This window comes from Tenrec ecaudatus, chromosome 9 (genome assembly GCF_050624435.1).
Source record: "Tenrec ecaudatus isolate mTenEca1 chromosome 9, mTenEca1.hap1, whole genome shotgun sequence".
Taxonomy (NCBI): Eukaryota; Metazoa; Chordata; class Mammalia; order Afrosoricida; family Tenrecidae; genus Tenrec; species Tenrec ecaudatus.
The window spans coordinates 48,619,397-48,638,638 of NC_134538.1; the positions used below are offsets into that span (position 1 = coordinate 48,619,397).

Sequence of the window (19,242 nt, forward strand, 5' to 3'; positions counted from 1 at the left end):
TTATAAGAAGTAAATGCAATTAGATACCATAAATGGATCATGTGACTGGGAGAGGATGAATTGTCTGCTATCACGTCAATTCTGTTTGCTACTGGAGTAGACTGTAATCCTTTACAGGAGCAGAATGCCAGATCTTTCCTTCGGTGGAGCCTCTGGCGGGCTCAAAGGCTGATCTTGGAGTGAAGCGCTTAACCACTACACCACTAAGCCTCCTGCGAATAGTACTTGATAAGTGACAGCGAGAGAGACTGACTGACTGGCTGATCATTAAATACTTCCAAACAGATTTTTGACTTACCTGCTGCAAACTCCTCAATTGTCATCAGTGGGAAACGGATTAAGGAAAGTGCTTTTCCTAGAACTTTCTGTTTGTTCCCGAAAGCCACCGGCAGCTGCTGTCTCTGACATTCTGCTTCTGCCCAGCGCACAACAGCTCCGAAGAGGCGGCTTTCTCGGATACTGAGGGTGTCTCTTTCCAGGACTGCACACAGTGTGTCTACATGCAAACACAAAAACCAGTCAAACTGGGGATTGCTTGCTCTTTAATAAGCATACCTTGTTGTCAAATCTCAAAAGTGGAATAAAATACATAGGCTAGATATTTACCACTATAATATCTGTATTTTAAAAGAATTCGAGATTTAAAGGAATTAAATGCCAAAGTTCCCTTTAAAGGTTAACATCCAATTCGTTATCATATGAGGAAGGTTCAAATGGTCCTTGGAAACTTACCATGATGTTCTTATTGCATTTTTCCACGTACTTTTAAGGCTGTTTTATATAAGCAGGCTTAGATAGAGCATCTCCTTATATATTCCTTGCAAAGCAAACTCTCGTGACAATGCCACAAGTAGTTCTAGATATAAGCAGTGCACCCCCCTCTCAGCCTGTCCCCCCACCTGGCGTCCGACACAGAGGAAGAAAGCTAGTAGGAGAGTGGGAAGGAGAAAGCAAAGGCCGTGGCAGGCTCAGAAGGCCCAGACGCAGAGCGGCCGCCGGGGCTGGGCGAGCTGTCCGGGACTGGAAGGCGTGGCCTCCGTCGTTTGATCCTGATCTGGAGCTGCACCTCGTCACTTCCCCGATAAACGGCGTCTGTGTAAGCATGGCCTGTGACTGCGATGAGGCCACTGCAGTGGAGAGAGTGCTGGGCGGGGGGGCTGATGACAAGCCTGGCCTCCACTGCCTAGAGGTCAGTCTCGGGCCCATCTTGGTTTGCAGTGCTTCCACTGAAGTTCGAAGAGTCCTAACACCTAGACCAGGATGAACCGGCAGTGGAAGTGATGGGAATTTATTAGATCCAAGTCCTTTCTTGAATCATAATTCATACCAATTAGATGTGGGGTGTAACAGAGAGCCAAAGTTAAGAATCATTCTGAGCTATAAAATATAAACATGGAAGGGTGGAGAATGGCAGCACCCGAGATGCGAAGGACAACAGCGGAGTAAGTTAGGATGGGAAGTTTCATTTTGGATTATATTAAGTTTGAAATAATGACTTGACATCCGAGCCCAGATTTCACAGCCCTAGCACAGGCCCTGCTCAGAATCCTTCCTCTTGTCATGTTGTTGTCTGGTGCCACACTGCTCAGTCCTGCACACTTGCGGCTGTTTGAGTCTGGCGGGGCAGCCACTGTGTCGTCAATCTTGCTGTTGCGGGGCTTCCTCTCATGCACTGGCCCTCTAGTTTCCCGAGCATGACACCTTTCCCCAAGGACTAGCTGGGGCCTCTGAACCCCACGGGGCGGTTCCACCCTGCCCTATAGGGGTTGCTGTGAGTCAGAATGGACTGACGGACAGTGAGTTTGTTTTTTCAGTTTGCCACAGGCAAAATTACAACGAGCTCAGTTAGTTTCAGGCCACAGCAAAGAAGCAGCACTAAATTCGGAAGAGAAAAGGGGGCTTTAGAGGCATAACAGGGAGAGATAGTTTATGAAAAGAAGACCCAGTACTTGAAAAGCACAGGAGCCTTATGCAAAAAATAAAAATTTTTAGAAAATGATAATGGCAAGATATATTTGATATAATTGATGTATGGAATGTTATAAGAGCTCTAAGAGCCCCAATAAAATGATTTGAAGGAAAAAAAGCAATAATAACATGTCAGAGGCTTGAGTGCTTAATAACACAATTGAAGCCATAATTGATGTCTATACCGATGAACAGGAGACTTGGTGGCGTAGTGGGCTGTACACTGAGCTGCTAAGCACAAGGCCAGCAGTTTGAACCCACCATCTGCTCCTCAGGGAAAAGACGAGGCTATCTACTCCCGAAAAGACTTCAAGTCCAGGAAGCCCACAGCGACACTTCTGCTGATGAGCAGCAGGCGCTGGCGGGGGAGTGGATTGTGTTGGACTGCAAGGCACCATGACAGTGGTTCAAGTCCACTCACCCCCCCCCTTAAAAAAAAAACAACATACGCGAGCCTTACAGTTTATTGAAGAAAAATGTTACGATGGAAAGACAATCAGGCACTTGAAAGAAAGCTGGGGAATCATTCTTGGAAGACTTAAGCTTCCTGTTGCCGACTGCATTTGGCTGCCAACAGCTTGTAGTGACCACGGATCCCCTCAACCGCACTCAGAGCAGAGGCCACCAGGAGGCTTCTCCGTGGCGAGAGAGCACTGATGGATGGTGGGGACATGTTTTCCTCGGAAGTCAGCTCAGCGGGGACAGTGAAATGCAGTTCCAACCAGACCCTGGCCTGCCGGCTCTTCTCCCAGTGTCCTCTGGTGCAAGCAGTGTCACTGATTATGAAAGCCCTCACACCTCCCTGCCCACTGCTCCCCCCCTCCACACATGCTGTTCTGTGCGGTACACAGCAATGTGTCTTCCTTCACACCGCAGCTTTCTCCCTGCACACACACAGCCTCTGTTCAGGGTAACCTGGTGCAAGAGAAAGAATCATGCAAAGTCTTGGCTACACTCACTACAAACATACGATTCCTCATTTGACTGTGCCCTCTGATCAATGATGAGGTCTGGCTGCTAGGTAATGCCTTGATTCTGCCCCTTACACAGATGTGGCTTCTATAGAGCGTATCTCTGTGTGGGGGAGCTGGCCTAGGTGGAGCCTCGTCCACACTCCCTGCATGCAGGCAGGTTCTACCAATTGTGTCATTTGGGTTAGAAGCCAGCCTGAACTGCTTGTAAAGCCTGGCCTTCCCTGGAGGCCCACGAGAGATCTCTCACCTGAGTGCCACCTCTGGTGCATATGAAGTACTGATTCCCGGTTGAAGGCTTGTCAACCAGGCTTGTCCAGGCAGATGGAAGGACTGGGTGTGGGATGAGACGTGACTTAGGACTGTCTCCATAGGAGAAAGATGAGGCTCCCTACTCCCATAAGAGTTCTAGTTTTGGAAAGCCACCAGAGCAGTTCTACTCTGTCCCATAGGGTCACTATGATCGGAACTGGCAGTGAGTGTACTGAAGAACATTAGTGGTCACAAAAACAACAGAATTATTAAAAATAAAATGTCTCAGATATTTCATACTGATAGCCATGATAAAATTCCTTGACCCTTAAAAATTATTCTGAAAATTATTCTTAAAAATTATGGGGAAATTATTTATACAGAGCCTTAATCTCTAAAGAACCTAGTTAAATAGGTACTGCTATAAAATATCTGTTATATTTTAAATTGAAGTTAAATGATTATAAGTTCAGCACAGTTAAATTCACTCAATGTGATTATAGCATGCAATAATAAAGAGCAAAGGATAATAAAGAAACTATTACTGTGTAATAGTGTATCCACATGGTCCTGCTAAGCAAATAGCTATTGAATATGAAGCATAGCTACCACCTTAGCAATGCTATCACAGGCCTCTGAGCGCTTCAACAATGCGCTGAACGAACTGCCTAAACATAACCACCACCAAGCAAAAAACTAAGCTTTTCCTCTTTCTTTATGGCTGGGAAATGGAGTTACACAAGCTGATGTCAACTTGTGGAGGGGTGGAGTCTAGCCTGTCAATCAGGTTACATCTTGATGACCTCATTTGGAGACGCTAAGAGATAAATAGCTCAATGAAGGTCTCTCTCTCTCTCTCCCCCCCCCCGCCCCCGCCCCCCCACGCCCTCCCTGAAAGACATTCTTGTTGACAAGCCACATGGAGACAGGCTGACGGCAGCCAGAGCCTCAGAGCTGGCGCAGCCACATGGAGACCTTTGCCAGTGGTGAGATGCTTCTACCACCACTGGATCCACAAGACTTTCTACCTACTGGGCTGTGATCTGCCTGCACTTGGCATCACTGCATGGCTGCGTGAGTCTAAAGAAGAATTGATGGACTAGTATCGACATATGGGTAATAGTGGACTTATGGACTTGATCTGGACTGGGCTGGTATGTTTTCTCAATATATAATTGCTCTTTGGTATAAAATTCTCTCTTATATACCTATTGAGTATCTATGAATTTGTTTCTCTAGTCTCCCCAGACTAACACAGCAAATATACACCAGGGAAATTAAATGCTATTGATCAACATCAATCACTGTTGGATTAAGAATATGCAATTACAGTAATATTTAACTATCCAATGGAAAAATAGAAGACTTCAGTCCTACATGACTTTATCTTGCATCGTAACTTCAGTAAATAGAAACAATAGAAACTTAAAAGTATGACCAAAAAACACATTAAATGGCCCTTAATACAAAGCAATTTGTTCTATTTTTATCATGTGGCAAATTATTGTCTTCCTTTAGCGAAAAGCTGTAAAAGAAAATTGTTCTCTCTCAATTTAGACAATGGTAAACACACCCCTCAAGGATCCATTTAAATTGCGCAGGATAAAAATCATTCCCAGAATCTGTAACGCCTATCAAAAATCTCCGGACCTAGCACTGTCTCTCTCCCAGTGTCCAGACTTCTCTTTAGCCCCCAATTCTTAACAAACACACTGGAGGCAAGCTAGATTATGGGTAGGAAGGGGTAGAGGAACACACAGGCCATCTATAGGCAGAAGCATTAAAAGAAGATATTATAGTATCATAGCTGAGTCTAAAGATCATGTCACAATAGAGTATCATATTTTCACCCAATGTGCTCACTAACAGTGGGCATCCCACGCAGCATTAGTGTCCTATGTGCACTGTCTGCTATATATGCATCTTATTTCTGTTGGTGTGTTGTATGTAAAAAATATATGGTATGTTTTACAAGCATAAAAATGGGTTTTACAATAAACCATGAGCCAAATCAACTACAACTAGGTGGGGGGTATCTAAACTGTACAGGGCACAGATTTCAAAGTCCCAAGACTCCACAGGTATGTGTGATCTAGGAGGTATTTCACACACAGCCAGATGCAGGCAGCAGTGTATTGTTTCAAGTGGGGATAGACAGAGGACTAAATGGAGCGCCCGACAGCTCCTTGAGGAGGAAGGACATCCAAATGAAGCACTGTCTCCTTAGTAACTTGGGCAGCACTCTCAAGGGAGACCCAGCGGCACACTGGGTAGATGTTGCACTGGTTACCACCATGGTGGTGGTGCTGGTGGGAGAAAGATGCAGTTTTCTGCTCCCGTAAAGACTTATAGGCTCAGATGCCCTGAGGGACAGCTCTGCTCTGTCCTCTGCGAATCAGCAGCAACTTGAAAGCAGAAAGTGTGTTTTGGTTTGGGGATCTCAGATATCCAGTGACCCGGTGATCATTGCAGAGTACACAGTCTGCAGGTGCACTGCCCTACGTAAACTGCAAGCAGAGTGCAATTCTTCCCAACCTGTTGGGCAGTAGAGCAGACAAACTAGCAACAGAATGTTTTTTTTTAATTAAGGAAACACTTCCCTAAATCAGTAGACTGCGTTCTTATAAGAGGAATATAATACTATCAAGGAAGGAAGGAGTCAGAGCAGAGATGTACTCTGAGCCACGACCCTGAGACTGAGTGAGAGCTGGTGAGGGGGAAGGAAAGGCGACACTCTAGGGACAGTCCGTCAGTCCAGCTGGACCGCAAACATGAACTAAACATGCCCTCTTCACGTTCTTTCTTTAAGTGCTTCCGACGTGATGTTAAACAGGACCAAGTCCCTGTCTTCAAGGAGTTGACGGTCTAGCTGGGGATGGCAGACAATCAACATACGCACACACACACAAACTCCGAGGTAAACATTTCAGATGGTGAGGAAAACAAGCCCGTGTACCATCCTAGGGGAGTGTTCAGGGGAGAGTGGACTCAAGCTAATGAAGAAGGTCTGGGTCTCGTTTAACCTGCGACCTGAATGGTGCAAAGGAGACACTCAGACGGAGATGCTGGGAGAGGAGCGCTCCCATCAGCAGGAGCGATACCTACAAAGGTCAGGGCAGGGAGGTAGGTCAGACTTCAGATTTTCACTTAACGGAACAAAGCAAGTCGTAGCTGACAGAGGAAGGCCGCAATGACTTGGAAAGACAGCTAATTGCAAAGCAGCTCATTCGCCATGGAGGCCAACGAGGACGGGGTCCCCGTGCTCACAATGTAAAAACGTCCATAGTGGACTTACCTATATCGATGTCGGTAAACCCTTCTGCGCTTATTGCATCCACGGTGCTTTTGTCGATTGTGTCGAGACACAGACTGGCAAGTTGAGGTTCATCAAATAATCGAGCCTAAACATAAAAAGATAGTTTTCCTTCAGACTCGATATTCAAATTTGACAGTGTAAACAGTAACAACTACAGTTAATTATGCTAAAACACATACTTAAAAACTATAATGTATATCCTAAAGCCATTTGTTCTACGATTAGAAATGAAAAGCGACGAACACACTTGTCCTCGTGAGCTGATGTATTTCCATTATAACCAAGAATCCTGTCAATTTTCTTTTAACGTACATATGCATGGCCTGTTTTCTTACACGTTGCTTATTTAGATTCTCTGGGACAGACAAGGCCGACGTTGTTATGCCTACTCTGCAGGTGGGGAAACAGAGGCTCAGAGAGGTGTTCTGACTTGCTTCCTATCATTTGCCCAGTTTCCAAGTTAGTTCTTACATGGAGGTTTGAAGATGTTTTCACTCATTTTAATCGTCATGCACACAAGCACAATCAGATCAGGCTTCTCGCCATTTCTTGTTTAAATTAGGGAAGGGGGAGTCGAGTGCAAGAATTGTAAAACACGACAGCTCTAACAGGCCCAACAACAGAAAGAGTAAATCCACACGACGCATACTGGACAACACTGTATGCTCATCTACAACCATGCACAACAATGTGGACAAACTTCGCCAGCACAATGGTGAGCAGAAGAAAGTACAGGTATGTACGACGCAAAAGAGTCTATACTATAGGAGTCCAGACAAGCTCACGTGGGCTCTAAGATAGCACATGTTACGTTGTAGTCTTATGGTATATGCTTTATTCAGCATGCATGGTGTAACTGTAGACGTTTTTAGAAGGCGGTGGGGTGCTACTGAAGGCCAACCCCAAATGGCATGACAAAATCAAACACCGAAAAAGTCAAAACACCAAAAAAGTAGCCATGAAGTTGGCACCCCAATAACTAGCCTTCCACTGTGGCCAAGGGTCAGCTCTGTGCATGAAGCAGCAAGGTCAACACTCATGGGATAAGGACTGCACACACAGAGGCACTCGTTTCTGGGTCTAGTGGTCGGCTGCTGAGCAGACTGCCAAGCAGCCACACCATAAATGACAATATTATCTGGTGTGACTACGAATGCTTCAATTAATTTAATAAGAAAGCCCGCTTTGAAGTGATTTCATAACTAAGTCACTACTGAGCACATGATTAGAATATCTAAATAGGCACTTTGTGCTTATGGTGGAGAGTAGACAACAAAAAACACATTGGATGTGATTTCAAAATGCAAATATTTTTTCAATCAATAGCGTATGTTCTAAATTACAAAGTACTTCAAATATTTTTGTAAATGTTACATATCTAACATTTTACCCACCTGCACCGTCGTTTGCTCTTTCTCTTTGCGTGTGTGTGTACATGTGCATTTCTAATATGTATGTCCTTTGATTCTTCAGGGTATATCCCCCCCCAAAGGAGAAAAAACAGCTTGCTGCCCATCAAGTCAAGGCTGACTTGTCAAGTCAGACCTGCTGCAGGTTTCCAAGGCTGTAAGTGTTTACAAGAGTAGAAATCTCAGTCTTTCTCCTGAGGAGGTGCTGGTGGTTTCGAACTGCCAACCATTCGATAACAGCCCAACTCGTAACCACTACAACACCAGGGCTGCTGCAATAAGGGTATTTCCTTATTTACAGAGTAGACGGCTTTGGTAAATTTAGTATTTTTATCTACTCTGTCAAACTGATCCAAATTTTTCAAATTGATTCAATAATGGTGTTCTTAAATGTTATCTCTGATAGCATTTGTGTTCCTTTAATATAGGATTCAGGCTAAGATCAGAGTTCATTCATTTAAAGGTACTTCCTTAGCATTTTTGGTGAGATTTCCATAAACTAGGTCATACTCCATAATGTCTTGACACGTGGTTCAGTGACCTTGGTGACACTCTTGCCCGTGTGTGAACACTCTCCCTGTTCGGTTCCATTTCCAGTCACCTAGGTCCCTACCCCTGACCATCTCATTTTTAAAACAGTAATTGTTGAAGCTAATGAATAACAAGAAAGAAAATGTCCTAAAATTGATTGTAACAATGATTGCGCAACTACTTTTAATGTGTTTAAATCATTCCATTGTATGCTTTGTGAATTATATGCCAATAAAACGATTAAGACTAAAATTAAAAAATGCAAGTGTTAACAGTTTGGTCTCTTGTAGAAGGTTATTTAGGAAGCACAGCACCCACAGGTGATGTTCTTTACTTTGCACGCCAACCTGCTAGTTAGCTACAAGGTGGCCTCAGTGGACGGCTTCAGTCCTAGGGTGTCCTCTCGTGGTGCTGCTGCATTTTTTAAATACAAAAAAGAAGTGCACGTGGTTAAGAAGGGAAATTCTAGTAACAAATATTTTAAGTGGCCAATTACATTTTAGTTAGTATTCATGCCTACACTGCTGAAAATTATTCTCTGTAGGGCAGCAAATTTGCATGTCGTGGTTCACGTTGAGCTGCCAACTACCCGGTCAGCAGTTTGAGCCCACAGCCATTCCCCAGGAGGGGACAGGCTGCGTGCTGCTGTACAGAGGCACTTACTGTGGCTCCACTCTGGGAGGGTCACTAGGAGTAGAAATCAACTCCATGGTAGGAGGTTTGGAGTTTGGTTTGGATGGAATCTGTCACTGCTACTTAAAAGTAAAATGAATATTCTGTATTTAGCTCGACTCTGGCTTTGTTTCTGATAGGCTTGCACTGACAGTATCACTCCATCAACTGTGTTTTCCTCTGTATAAATCATTGTGGTACAGTGTACCGGCACTCGGTTTCAGAATGCAGCTGACATGCGTCCTCTGGGGTAAATGACACACTCAGCCCAGTGACTCATCTGGCAGCAGCAGCAGATGTTCACATGACAGTGCATGGGCCAACGCACATGACCCGCCAGTGAAGAATCTGGAGCAATACGAAATCCTCACTGCAACCAAACACTGCAACGCCTATTTCCTCACAGTGACGGCAGTTAGTCCGGGCTCTTACTCAAAGTGTGGTCCAGAAGCACCAGCAGCCTCCGAGAGCCTATTACAAGTGAAGACTCTTGGGACCTACTGTGGACCTAATGAGCCCATGCTGTACATTAACAGGTCCTAGGGTGATTTTGATGCAAACTGAGGTTTGAGAAACATTGTATAAACCGACTACTGGCTTCTAGGGTGGAGAATACACCAGAAGGAAAGTCCCAGGGTGTAGACCAAGAAAACAAACAAGTATGAGGGTCTGTTAGAAATAGCAGTCTGTCTTCTCAACTAAGATGGAAGGATCAACTTTGCATATTTTTTCAACGTTTTATATCATGAAAGTTACAATAACTCACTGCCATTGAGTCAACGCGGACACATAGTGATCCCCCGTGGATTTCTAAGATTGTAACTGTTGGTTTCAAACTGCTGACCACATGGATCACAGCCCAACGTGTGACCACTGCACCACCATTTTGATTATATGCTTTAAATTTTTATCATGCTATAGACTGTGTTGGTAGTTTCTGTAAGCTACTTTTAGAAAAGGAGTGTGTAACAATACATATGTTAAACTAGAAAGAATAATGAGGTAGTTAGTTTATTTTGCCAACCTGGCCGATAAACATATGTGGGGTTAATTGAAGAGCGGAGGGATAAATGGCTCAGTGAGCCTTGCCTTTCTAGTTCTTGGGTCTCTTGCTTTCTAATGGTCGGACCAGGATGCAGCTGCCTTAGCCAGTTTCTTGCTTTTGCTGGCAAGGCTCACTTCCTGCAAGGCTCACATCCTGAGAAGTCACATGGACCTACCCTGATGCAGCCCTGGGTGCTGGAGCACCCGTGTGGAGACGCCTGCCAGCGCTGAGATGCTTACCGTGTGTTTTGTGAGATGGAGGAGGACTTTGCGTGTGTTTTGTGAGATGGAGGAGGACTTTGTGGATTGGTGGTGGACATATGGGTTAATGTTGGACTTGTGGGTTTGGGCAGCACTGGGTTGGGATGTTTTCTTGATATGCACTTACCTTTTATATAAAACTCTCTTACACATGAGTTTCGGTGGATTTGTTTCTCTAATGTACCCAGATTAACACAAATAACTACGAACACATTATCTTTAAAAGAAACATATATTTCCCAAAGCTATTACAACAGGTGTCCAGATAGGAGCAATAAAAAATTATTGCTTCTGCCAACATTTATAAGAAGGGAAGTAAAAAAATATTGCTACTAAGATTCCAGTTCACACGCGTGCATGGGTTTATTCCAGCAAAACATAATTTAACATGTCTATACCATCTGTGGATGGCTGCAAACATTCTCTCAGTAATACACTTGTCTTAGACGTATACACGGTGCCTTCAAAACTGGGTCCAATCAAAACAGTAGTTTCCAAAGGGATCTGTCAGTTCAGTTAACTTCAAGGCAGAGACGCCAACCCAGGAGGTTATGCAAACAGTTTGGTGGAGGCCAAGTGGCAATCTTGATAGGTTTCCTTGAAACACACCGGCAACCGAACAGTCACAAAGGCTTATCAGGAAGAAGTTTTAGAAAACTGAAAGCTACACAGGTAAGAAAAATGTCAGAAAAATTGCCCCATGGGTTTAATTTTCCATCATGACAATGCACCTCTTTATGCTTAGAGGCTAGAAGGGCTGTCTAATGAGAATTTCATGGGAAAACACTACCCAATCCACCCTACAAGCCTAGTCTTGACCCTTCAGACCTTTCTTGGTTCCCAAACCTCAAAGGACACTTCAAAGGAACATAATTTGAGCCCCTTGAGGATGCTAACGCTGCTGGTTGACCTGGGGTACTTCAGAGAGCTCAGAATTCCTCATGGAAGGGTTAAAAAGAAGCACACACTGCTTTAAGACATGTTTAGACCTCAAGGAAGGATAGGTCAGGACACTATAGTTTCCCATATCATTGTTTTATTTAATAGAGGTATCTATGACTTTATATACTTTTTGACTTAACCTTGTGTATGCAAATCCTAGTGCCTAGATTTTAGTATCCAATACTATTCACGGAAAGAAAGGAAGGCTTCTCAGAATGAGGCAAAGTCTTGATGGAGGAGCAAGTTAGGATGGGCCTCAGGTATCTTAGTGCTAGACAGCAAGGACGTGAGAGATGGTGCTTAACATTTAAAATAATAACAATTATCTAGTCGATGGGACTAAATGTGAGAAAGGCCATGATTATAAAACAATACTCAATATGAAGGAATTAATACAAAGTTTCAAAACAGTAATTTTAATATACAAATAATATAAAATGAAGTCTCAATTTCCTTTCATTTCAAAATGTTAAATATATGGGTATTTAGCTTCTTTAGTTAAGACAGGGGTCCTCAAACTTTAAAACGGGGCCAGTTCACTGTCCCTCAGACTGTGGGAGGGCCAGACTATAGTTTAAAAAAAACTATAAACAAATTGCTAGGCACACTGGACAAGTCGGCTGTTAAGCAGGACAGACAGCGGCGGCAAAAACACCCGGTGGGCCAGATAAATGTTCTCGGTGGGCCATAATTTGAGGACCCCTGATTAAGAGTTAGCACAGATATATCCTTTGTTTATATAGAAAAAGAGATAAACACAAGAAACCTATCAAGCCCAAAAAACCAAACTCAGTCGATTGCAACTCAGTGACCCTATATGGTAGAGTGTAATGCTTCTCAGTTTCCATGATATTTAAATCTCTTTTTTTCTTAACAGTTTTCTTTGTATATAATTCACACATCACACAATTCAATCGTTCAACCACGTGAAAAGTTGTACAATAGCTGTTTCAATTTTCGTAGGGATAGCCTCATCTTCGTCTCTCGGAATGGTGGTTCGTAGGTTCGCATTTTGTGGTTAGGAGCTCAGTGTGTAACCCACTACGTCAGCAGAGCACCAGGAAGCATGCAGTGCTAAGAGAAGCAGGCTGCTGCTCAACACTGGTGAACATGGGTCAAGCAAAGGGAAAACACAACAGCACGGTTCATGAGGGTGAATGAGCTAAATCCACCAAAGGGGAGACCTCTGATAAAATTATTGTAACATTTTCAAAAAAGAAAATGCATGCTATTTATATTTCTAAAGTATACAGCTCAGGTTATAGACATTTAACAAATGGCAAATAAAATGTTAATGGATGGTTCCTCTGGTGTATCACTTATAAACATTCATCAGAATGTATATTTATGATATCTGTTATTTTCTTTAAAAATTTTTTTAATTAATCAATCTTTTTATTGGGGCTCCTAAAACTCTTATCACAATCCATACATACATCAATTGAGCAAAACACCCTTATACATTCATTGTACTCGTCATTCTCAAAATTCGCCTTCTACTTGGGTTCCGTTATTTTGTTGTATGTATACTGTACTTAAAGAAAATTTTAGAAATGCGAGGGTGTAACACCCCAAAAAAAGCATTAAAAAGTTCCGCTGGGCATAGTATGCATTTTCCCTGCCAGGCAAGCATCAAGCGACTCGCTCTGAGTTAGTGCACCCAGTGGCATCACCTGGGAAGGTTCTCTCTGGTCACGGTGAATTCTTTTGTAAAAGCAGTTTTGCTTGAACCTCATTTTTTGTAATAATCAATTTATGAGAACAGCGTGTGGCTATGAAATTTTCTTACCTGCTTGGGGAAAAATGCCGCAGAAACTGTTGTGATGTTGAACACCGCTTACAAGGACAGTGCTATGGGGAAAACTCAAGTGTACAAGTGGTTTTCTCGTTTCAGAAAAAGTGATATGTTTATTGATGACACACCACATTCTGGACATGCATCAACTTCCCAAACAGAAGAAAATATCGACAAACTTTGTTCATTTGTGCTTGAGGACTGATGAAGGACCATTGAAGAGATGGGGAAGTTATCGGGACTATCTTGGATCTTGGTTCAGACAATTTTAACAGAAGATGTGGGAATGAGAAGGGTCACTGGAAAGGACAAAGAGCGTTGAATGGAAATATTCTGTGCTTTGAAAGAATAGCTCTGAAGCAACTCAAGACTTTTTCCCCAAGGTCATTACTGGTGAATGACTTGGAACATGGAACCTATTCTTACGAGCCTGAAAGCAACGATCAATCTAAGCCAGTGGAAGATGCCATCGTCACCTCACCCAAAAAAGCTCCTCGAGTGAAATCAAAGACCAAGTCGATGGTCCTTTGTTTTTTTGATGGGAGGGGAATAGTGCATTTGGAGTTCGCTCCACCAGGTCACACTGTTAATCAAGCTTCCTATTTAGAAGTTCTGAAAATATTGGGTAACAGTGTGTGGCAAAAAAGGCCTGATTGGTGGCAGGGCTATGGAGAGGGAGACTGGTTTGGCCTCCACAACAATGCACCTGCTCACGCAGCTATCTCAGTGGACCAGTTTTTTCCCTCTCCTGTCCCATGCACCCTTCTCACCTGACCTCACTCTCCACAACTTCTGTTTGTTTCCACGAATGCTGAGGGACGTGAAAGGAGAGTCATTTGACAATGTAGAAGAGATGAAGAGAAAAACGTCAGCCATCCAAACAGATGAGTGTGAAAAATGTTTTCAAGAATGGAATCTCAGATTTGACAAATGTATTAAGTGTAATGGAAAATACTTTGAAGGTGATAAAGTTGTAAAAAAATACATAGCTTTGGGGGGAAATTCTGGTTTTTTGAGAGGGACCTCCTCGCGTATCAGTGAAATATACACTGTATTTCATAAAAGTCTTACCTAGTGACATTCCAGAAATGGGCTAGCAAGTCTTTAGATACAGGCCCAAAGAAACTGAACCTTAGAAGCTTTGGGACTTGAAATAATCAATGTTATTACCAGATCTAATAAAAATTGAAACAACTCAAGATTTCCAGAAAATTCCATACTACCATGTACTCCAGCATAACTGGCATAACACTGAACTCTAATCCAAATCCAATCTACTTTCTTTTATCCATGTGATCCACAATGGTCTTATGACAATTCTGCCTTGATTTTCTATTTTAAAGTCTTACAAATCTACTATTAGTCCCTGGGTAGCATCATAGAAATGATAATATACAGGGGGGCTTCAGAAAGTTTCGGGGAAACTCCATTATCTTTTAATTCCATTTTTCTATGAACTTTTGGAAGCTGCCTTGTCTACATAATTATAATTAGTTCTTTAGGACATGTTTAAAATTCTTATCGAGTTACAATTACACTCCCTTTTTCACTTGCCAGTAACTATACCTGAGCTGTACTTCCTTACCTGAGTAAGAAGCATGAAGGCGTTATCCGCTCTGAGATGTTTGGTAAGGAACTCCACACAGTGAGCTTCCAGGGCTGGCACTGCGTACTTCTTAGCAGTATAAAGAGTGGTCATAACTGTTTCGGGGCCAATCTGAACTTCATCTGAATACAGAAATCTGGAAAGCAATTGGGAAATTGCAGAGATGGTTAGTGATGTTCTGAAGAAGCTGCTCATCAGACTTTCCACTTCTGAGGAATAATTTCAAAGGTAATGAGCAAACTGGAACATTACCTGAAATCTGCATCATGCGTTCCAGTTCACGGGCACCTGCACACCCAGCATTTCATTCTATTTGTGCGCAATCCTGAGAGGCAGCCAGCCTCTCCATTTAGCAGAGGACCTGACCTTAAACACTTCACGGCTCTTTTCACCTCTCATTGTTGCTTAAGACAGCAGTGGTCCACTTTCCCTCTCTCCTGTTCACTTACTGGATCTACAGAGAGCCAAGGTCCACCTTGCTGAAGATTGAAAACATTCATTTCCTGAAATGGGGTCTTCTTACACTGGCCACTTCTAACCTCCCATTGGCCGTCTAGAGTTATCACAATGAACACAGATTGGAGGGCCGGGGTTTTTCAGTGAATAAAGCTATTTACTGATCCCAAGTGGTTTCTGCTTTGAGCTTTTAGGTTCAATTTCCTTTCAATGTACTGTCAGTCCAAAACTGCTTTCCTCCTAGTTGAGTGTTTTTCACTGCTCAAAACTCAGTGCCAGCAAGTCGATGCCAGCTCATAATGACCTTTCAGACAGGGCAGAACTGCCCTGTGGGTTTCAGAGACTCGAATTCTTCATACAAGTCCAAAACCCTTCTCTCTCCCGAGGAGCAGCTGGTGGTTTTGAACTACTTGCCTTGGGGTTAGCAGCCCAACAGGTAACCACTACACCACCAGGGCTCCTTCCAATTGCTAGATCCCTAGGTAACGTTTCCAGAGAACTGTAGACAAAGCAGAGTTCCGTAGGGAAGACACAGGCAGTTCTTGTTATGCTATACTTGAGCTTTTGTGTATTATCCTTGGGCCCTTTTTTGGCTCTGCACAGACCGTTTATGTTTACTGCTCAGTTCTCGGCTTCATTTAGGGTAGCTGAAGGTCTGGAGGAACCCTGCTGGTGTATCGGTTATGCACTGAGCTGCGCCTGCATGGTCGGCAGTTTGAAACCACCAGCAGCTGCTCGGGAGAAAGACTGGGCTTTTGACTCCAGTCAACAGTTACAGGGGTCACTATGTCAGCGCTGACCCAATGGCAGTAAGTTGAGAGGGTCCTGGGGAAGTGAAGACTTTAGGGTGAAGTAAGAAAAGGTACCAAAAATACATACTAGGCTTATTTTATGACTTTTAAACGATTCATTAACTCTACCAGAATCCAATCCTACACGGACATGAAGGAGGAAAATCGGTTCTGTGGCATGTTCCTACTCTTCTTCCCACTCCTTCCCCCTTTAATTCCTAGGGTCCAGAATCGCCCCCCAGGATGAAGCCCTGGCCAGTTAGACCTCCTGCCTTCCCCTGAGTACACTGCTACCTGTACCGCTGCCTCACTCTCTCCTCCCCACATTCTATCTCGGCTTGAAAAGGGATGTGAGCTGCTTTTCTGAATTGCACAATTTCAAAATACTTTTCCCCCAAAACCTCCTTTTGTAGCCTTAATTCCGTCAATGGCACGGCCCTCAGAAGAATCCTGTATCCCTATCCAAATGCCACGCTTTGTGGTGAGCACGGGAGCTAACAATCAAGTATCCCAAGAGCTCTCATATTTGTGAGGAAGGGGGAAAAGGGAGAGAAATCGACATTTACTGGGTGTCTGCCATGTGACAGACACCATCACTTCATTGTCCCCTAAGGACGGTAGGCGAGGCAGATGAAAAAACCAGGCTGGGGAAACATGCAAGCCATCTACCACACCACATCACATCTGGGCTTCGGACTGCTCCTGGGCTATACTGCAGGGCCCACCAGGAGAGGGCTTTGAAGTTGTGTGGCCTCCAGACAGCCTTGAGCGCTCAGACTTAGAGCAAGTCACTCCCACTCACGGGCCCGTCTGAAAACAGATGACAGTAATAGCAGGCTTCATAATGTTCGGGTGAGAATTAATATGAGTTCAAACACACAGTGTTTGGAACAGTGATGAATATTTAGCCTTTGTAACTGTTAATTAATTTTAGATTGTCTCATACTAGTTAATACTACTGTTTTTTTGCTGCATTTTTGAAGATCTCCTTGCCATCATCGCCTAACTTTTCTAAGAAGAAAAGATTGCCTCACTCACTCTCCCGACACAACTGCTGACGCCAAAGCGGGTGAACAAGTAAATGTGGTGAAGAAAGCTGATGGTGCCCGGCTATCAAAAGAGATAGTGACTGGGGTCTTAAAGGCTTGAAGATAAACAAGCGGCCATCTAGCTCAGAAGCAACAAAGCCCACATGGAAGAACACACTAGCCTGTGTGATCGTGTGGTCCCGAAGGGATCAGTTATCAGGCATCAAAGAACAAAAAATCATATCATTGGCTACACACCTCCATGATACAATCGCCGAAGACAAACGGGTGCATAAGCAAATGTGGCGAAGAAAGCTGATGGTGCCCGGTTATCGAAAGAGATGGTGTCTGGGGTCTTAAAGACTTGAAGGTGAACAAGTGGCCATCTAGTTCAGAAGCAATAAAGCCCACATCGAAGAAGCACACCAGCCTGTGTGATCACGAGGTGCCAAAGGGACCAGGTATAAGGCATCATGCAAATATATATATATACCATAGTGAATGAAGGGGGAAGTGCAGAGTGGAGACCCAAGGCCCATTTGTCAGTCACTGGAGATCCCCTCACAGAGGGGTTTAGGAGAGGAGACGGCTCAGTCAGGGTGCGATGTAGTACCAATTAAGAGCACAGCTTTCCCCCAGATCCTGGATGCTTCCTCCCCCCAACTACCATGATCGAATTCTGCCTTGCAGGACTGGATAGGGCAGAGGTTGTACACTGGTGCATATGGGAGCTGGAGGCACAGGGAATCCAGGGTGGACGGTGCCTTCAGGGCCAGGGGTGTGAGGGGCGATGCTGGGAGAGTGGAGGGTGAGTGGGTTGGAAAGGGGGAACTGATTACAAGGATCCACATGTGACCTCCTCCCTGGGAGATGGACGGCAGAAAGGGGGGTAGGGAGGACTCCAGATGGGGCAAGATATGACAAAATAACAATCTATAAATTATCAAGGGCTCATGGGGGAGGGGGGAGCGGGGAGGGAGGGAAAAAAAAAGAGGACCTGATGCAGAGGGCTTAAGTGGAGAGCAAATGCTTTGAGGATGATTGGGGCAGGGAGTGTACGGATGTGCTTTATACAATTGATGTACGTATAGGTATGGATTGTGATAAGAGTTGTATGAGCCCCTAATAAAATGTTTAAAAAAAAAGAAAAGAAAGAAAAGATTGCCTCAAAATCCAAGAATCATCTTGGTGCATATTTCACTTACACATATTTGTCAACTCCATTTAATTGTTGAAATTGGGTTTTTTTAAAAAATCTAAGCCAAGTTAAAAAAATATATATAACTAAAATTTAAATGACATTACCAAAAACCCTTTATAATTTAGGTGAACATTTCCACACTCACGTACAATCTCTAAAGACAAATCAGATCAATTATATTCTCAAATCACTTGTTTTCTTCCCAGAGATGTTTTCCAAAAAGATTTATGAAAAAGACAAACATTCAAATCTAATATAAAACAAGCTATAGTGAAAACTTACTTTTATATTAGACAACATCTTAAACAAAAATCCTACCAAAAACCAAAACAAAACTGTTGTCAAGTAGATTTGGATTCCCAGTCGTCCAATGTGAGAAAACCGAACTTCCCCGGTGGGTTTCCGGGATGCACTGAATTTCTAGATCTGGCTCTTTGGGGCAAGGTCTTTGTAATTCCTACTGAATCAACTGGGTGGGACTATGTACATGTGACCATCTATTAGGATTAATTGGACAGCTTTCTAATAATATAAATAATATAAATCTGGGGTGGAACCATGTAGCTTAGGTTGAAAGAACCCTAAGAAGGGAAGTGGTCGGTTTTGTCACCATGATAGGCTTAAAACGAGCCATCCCAGAGACAGAAACAGGGCTCTCACAGTTTTCAAGAAAGATGAGTCTGGAGTTAAGTGTTTTCTTTGGACCCTGAGACCCCTGTGTTGAACCATCTTGATCCAGGAAACAGTGAGCTGTGACACCAGAAACTAGGCGAGATGTGGCAGAAATACAGAGGCAGCAGAACCAAGAACAAGAGACCTGACAGAGCTGTGGGCTTCCTAGCTCACAGAGCAAAAAAGCTTCCTAGCTCACAGAGAAAAAAAGCTTACTGGCCAAGTGGATACTTAATTGGCCAAGGCACATTTGCCCCCACTTGGTCAAGGGGCCAAGGAGCTGAGAAACAGGGAACTAGGACAGCTGTGTAATACTTGCACAGGCAG

General features: G+C 43.6%; 1 protein-coding gene across 1 annotated transcript in view; it reads right to left on the reverse strand.

Moving 5' to 3' along the window:
• The window catches only part of BTBD1 (BTB domain containing 1), a 62,359-nt gene that overhangs the window by 26,800 nt on the left and 16,317 nt on the right, over positions 1-19,242 (reverse strand). Inside the window, exons 2-4 of the mRNA XM_075558052.1 lie at positions 14,747-14,903; positions 6,487-6,592; positions 299-496 (exon numbers count right to left, since the gene is read on the reverse strand). Of these exons, the coding sequence (XP_075414167.1) occupies positions 299-496; positions 6,487-6,592; positions 14,747-14,903 (461 nt within the window). The remainder of the gene's footprint in view (positions 1-298; positions 497-6,486; positions 6,593-14,746; positions 14,904-19,242) is intronic.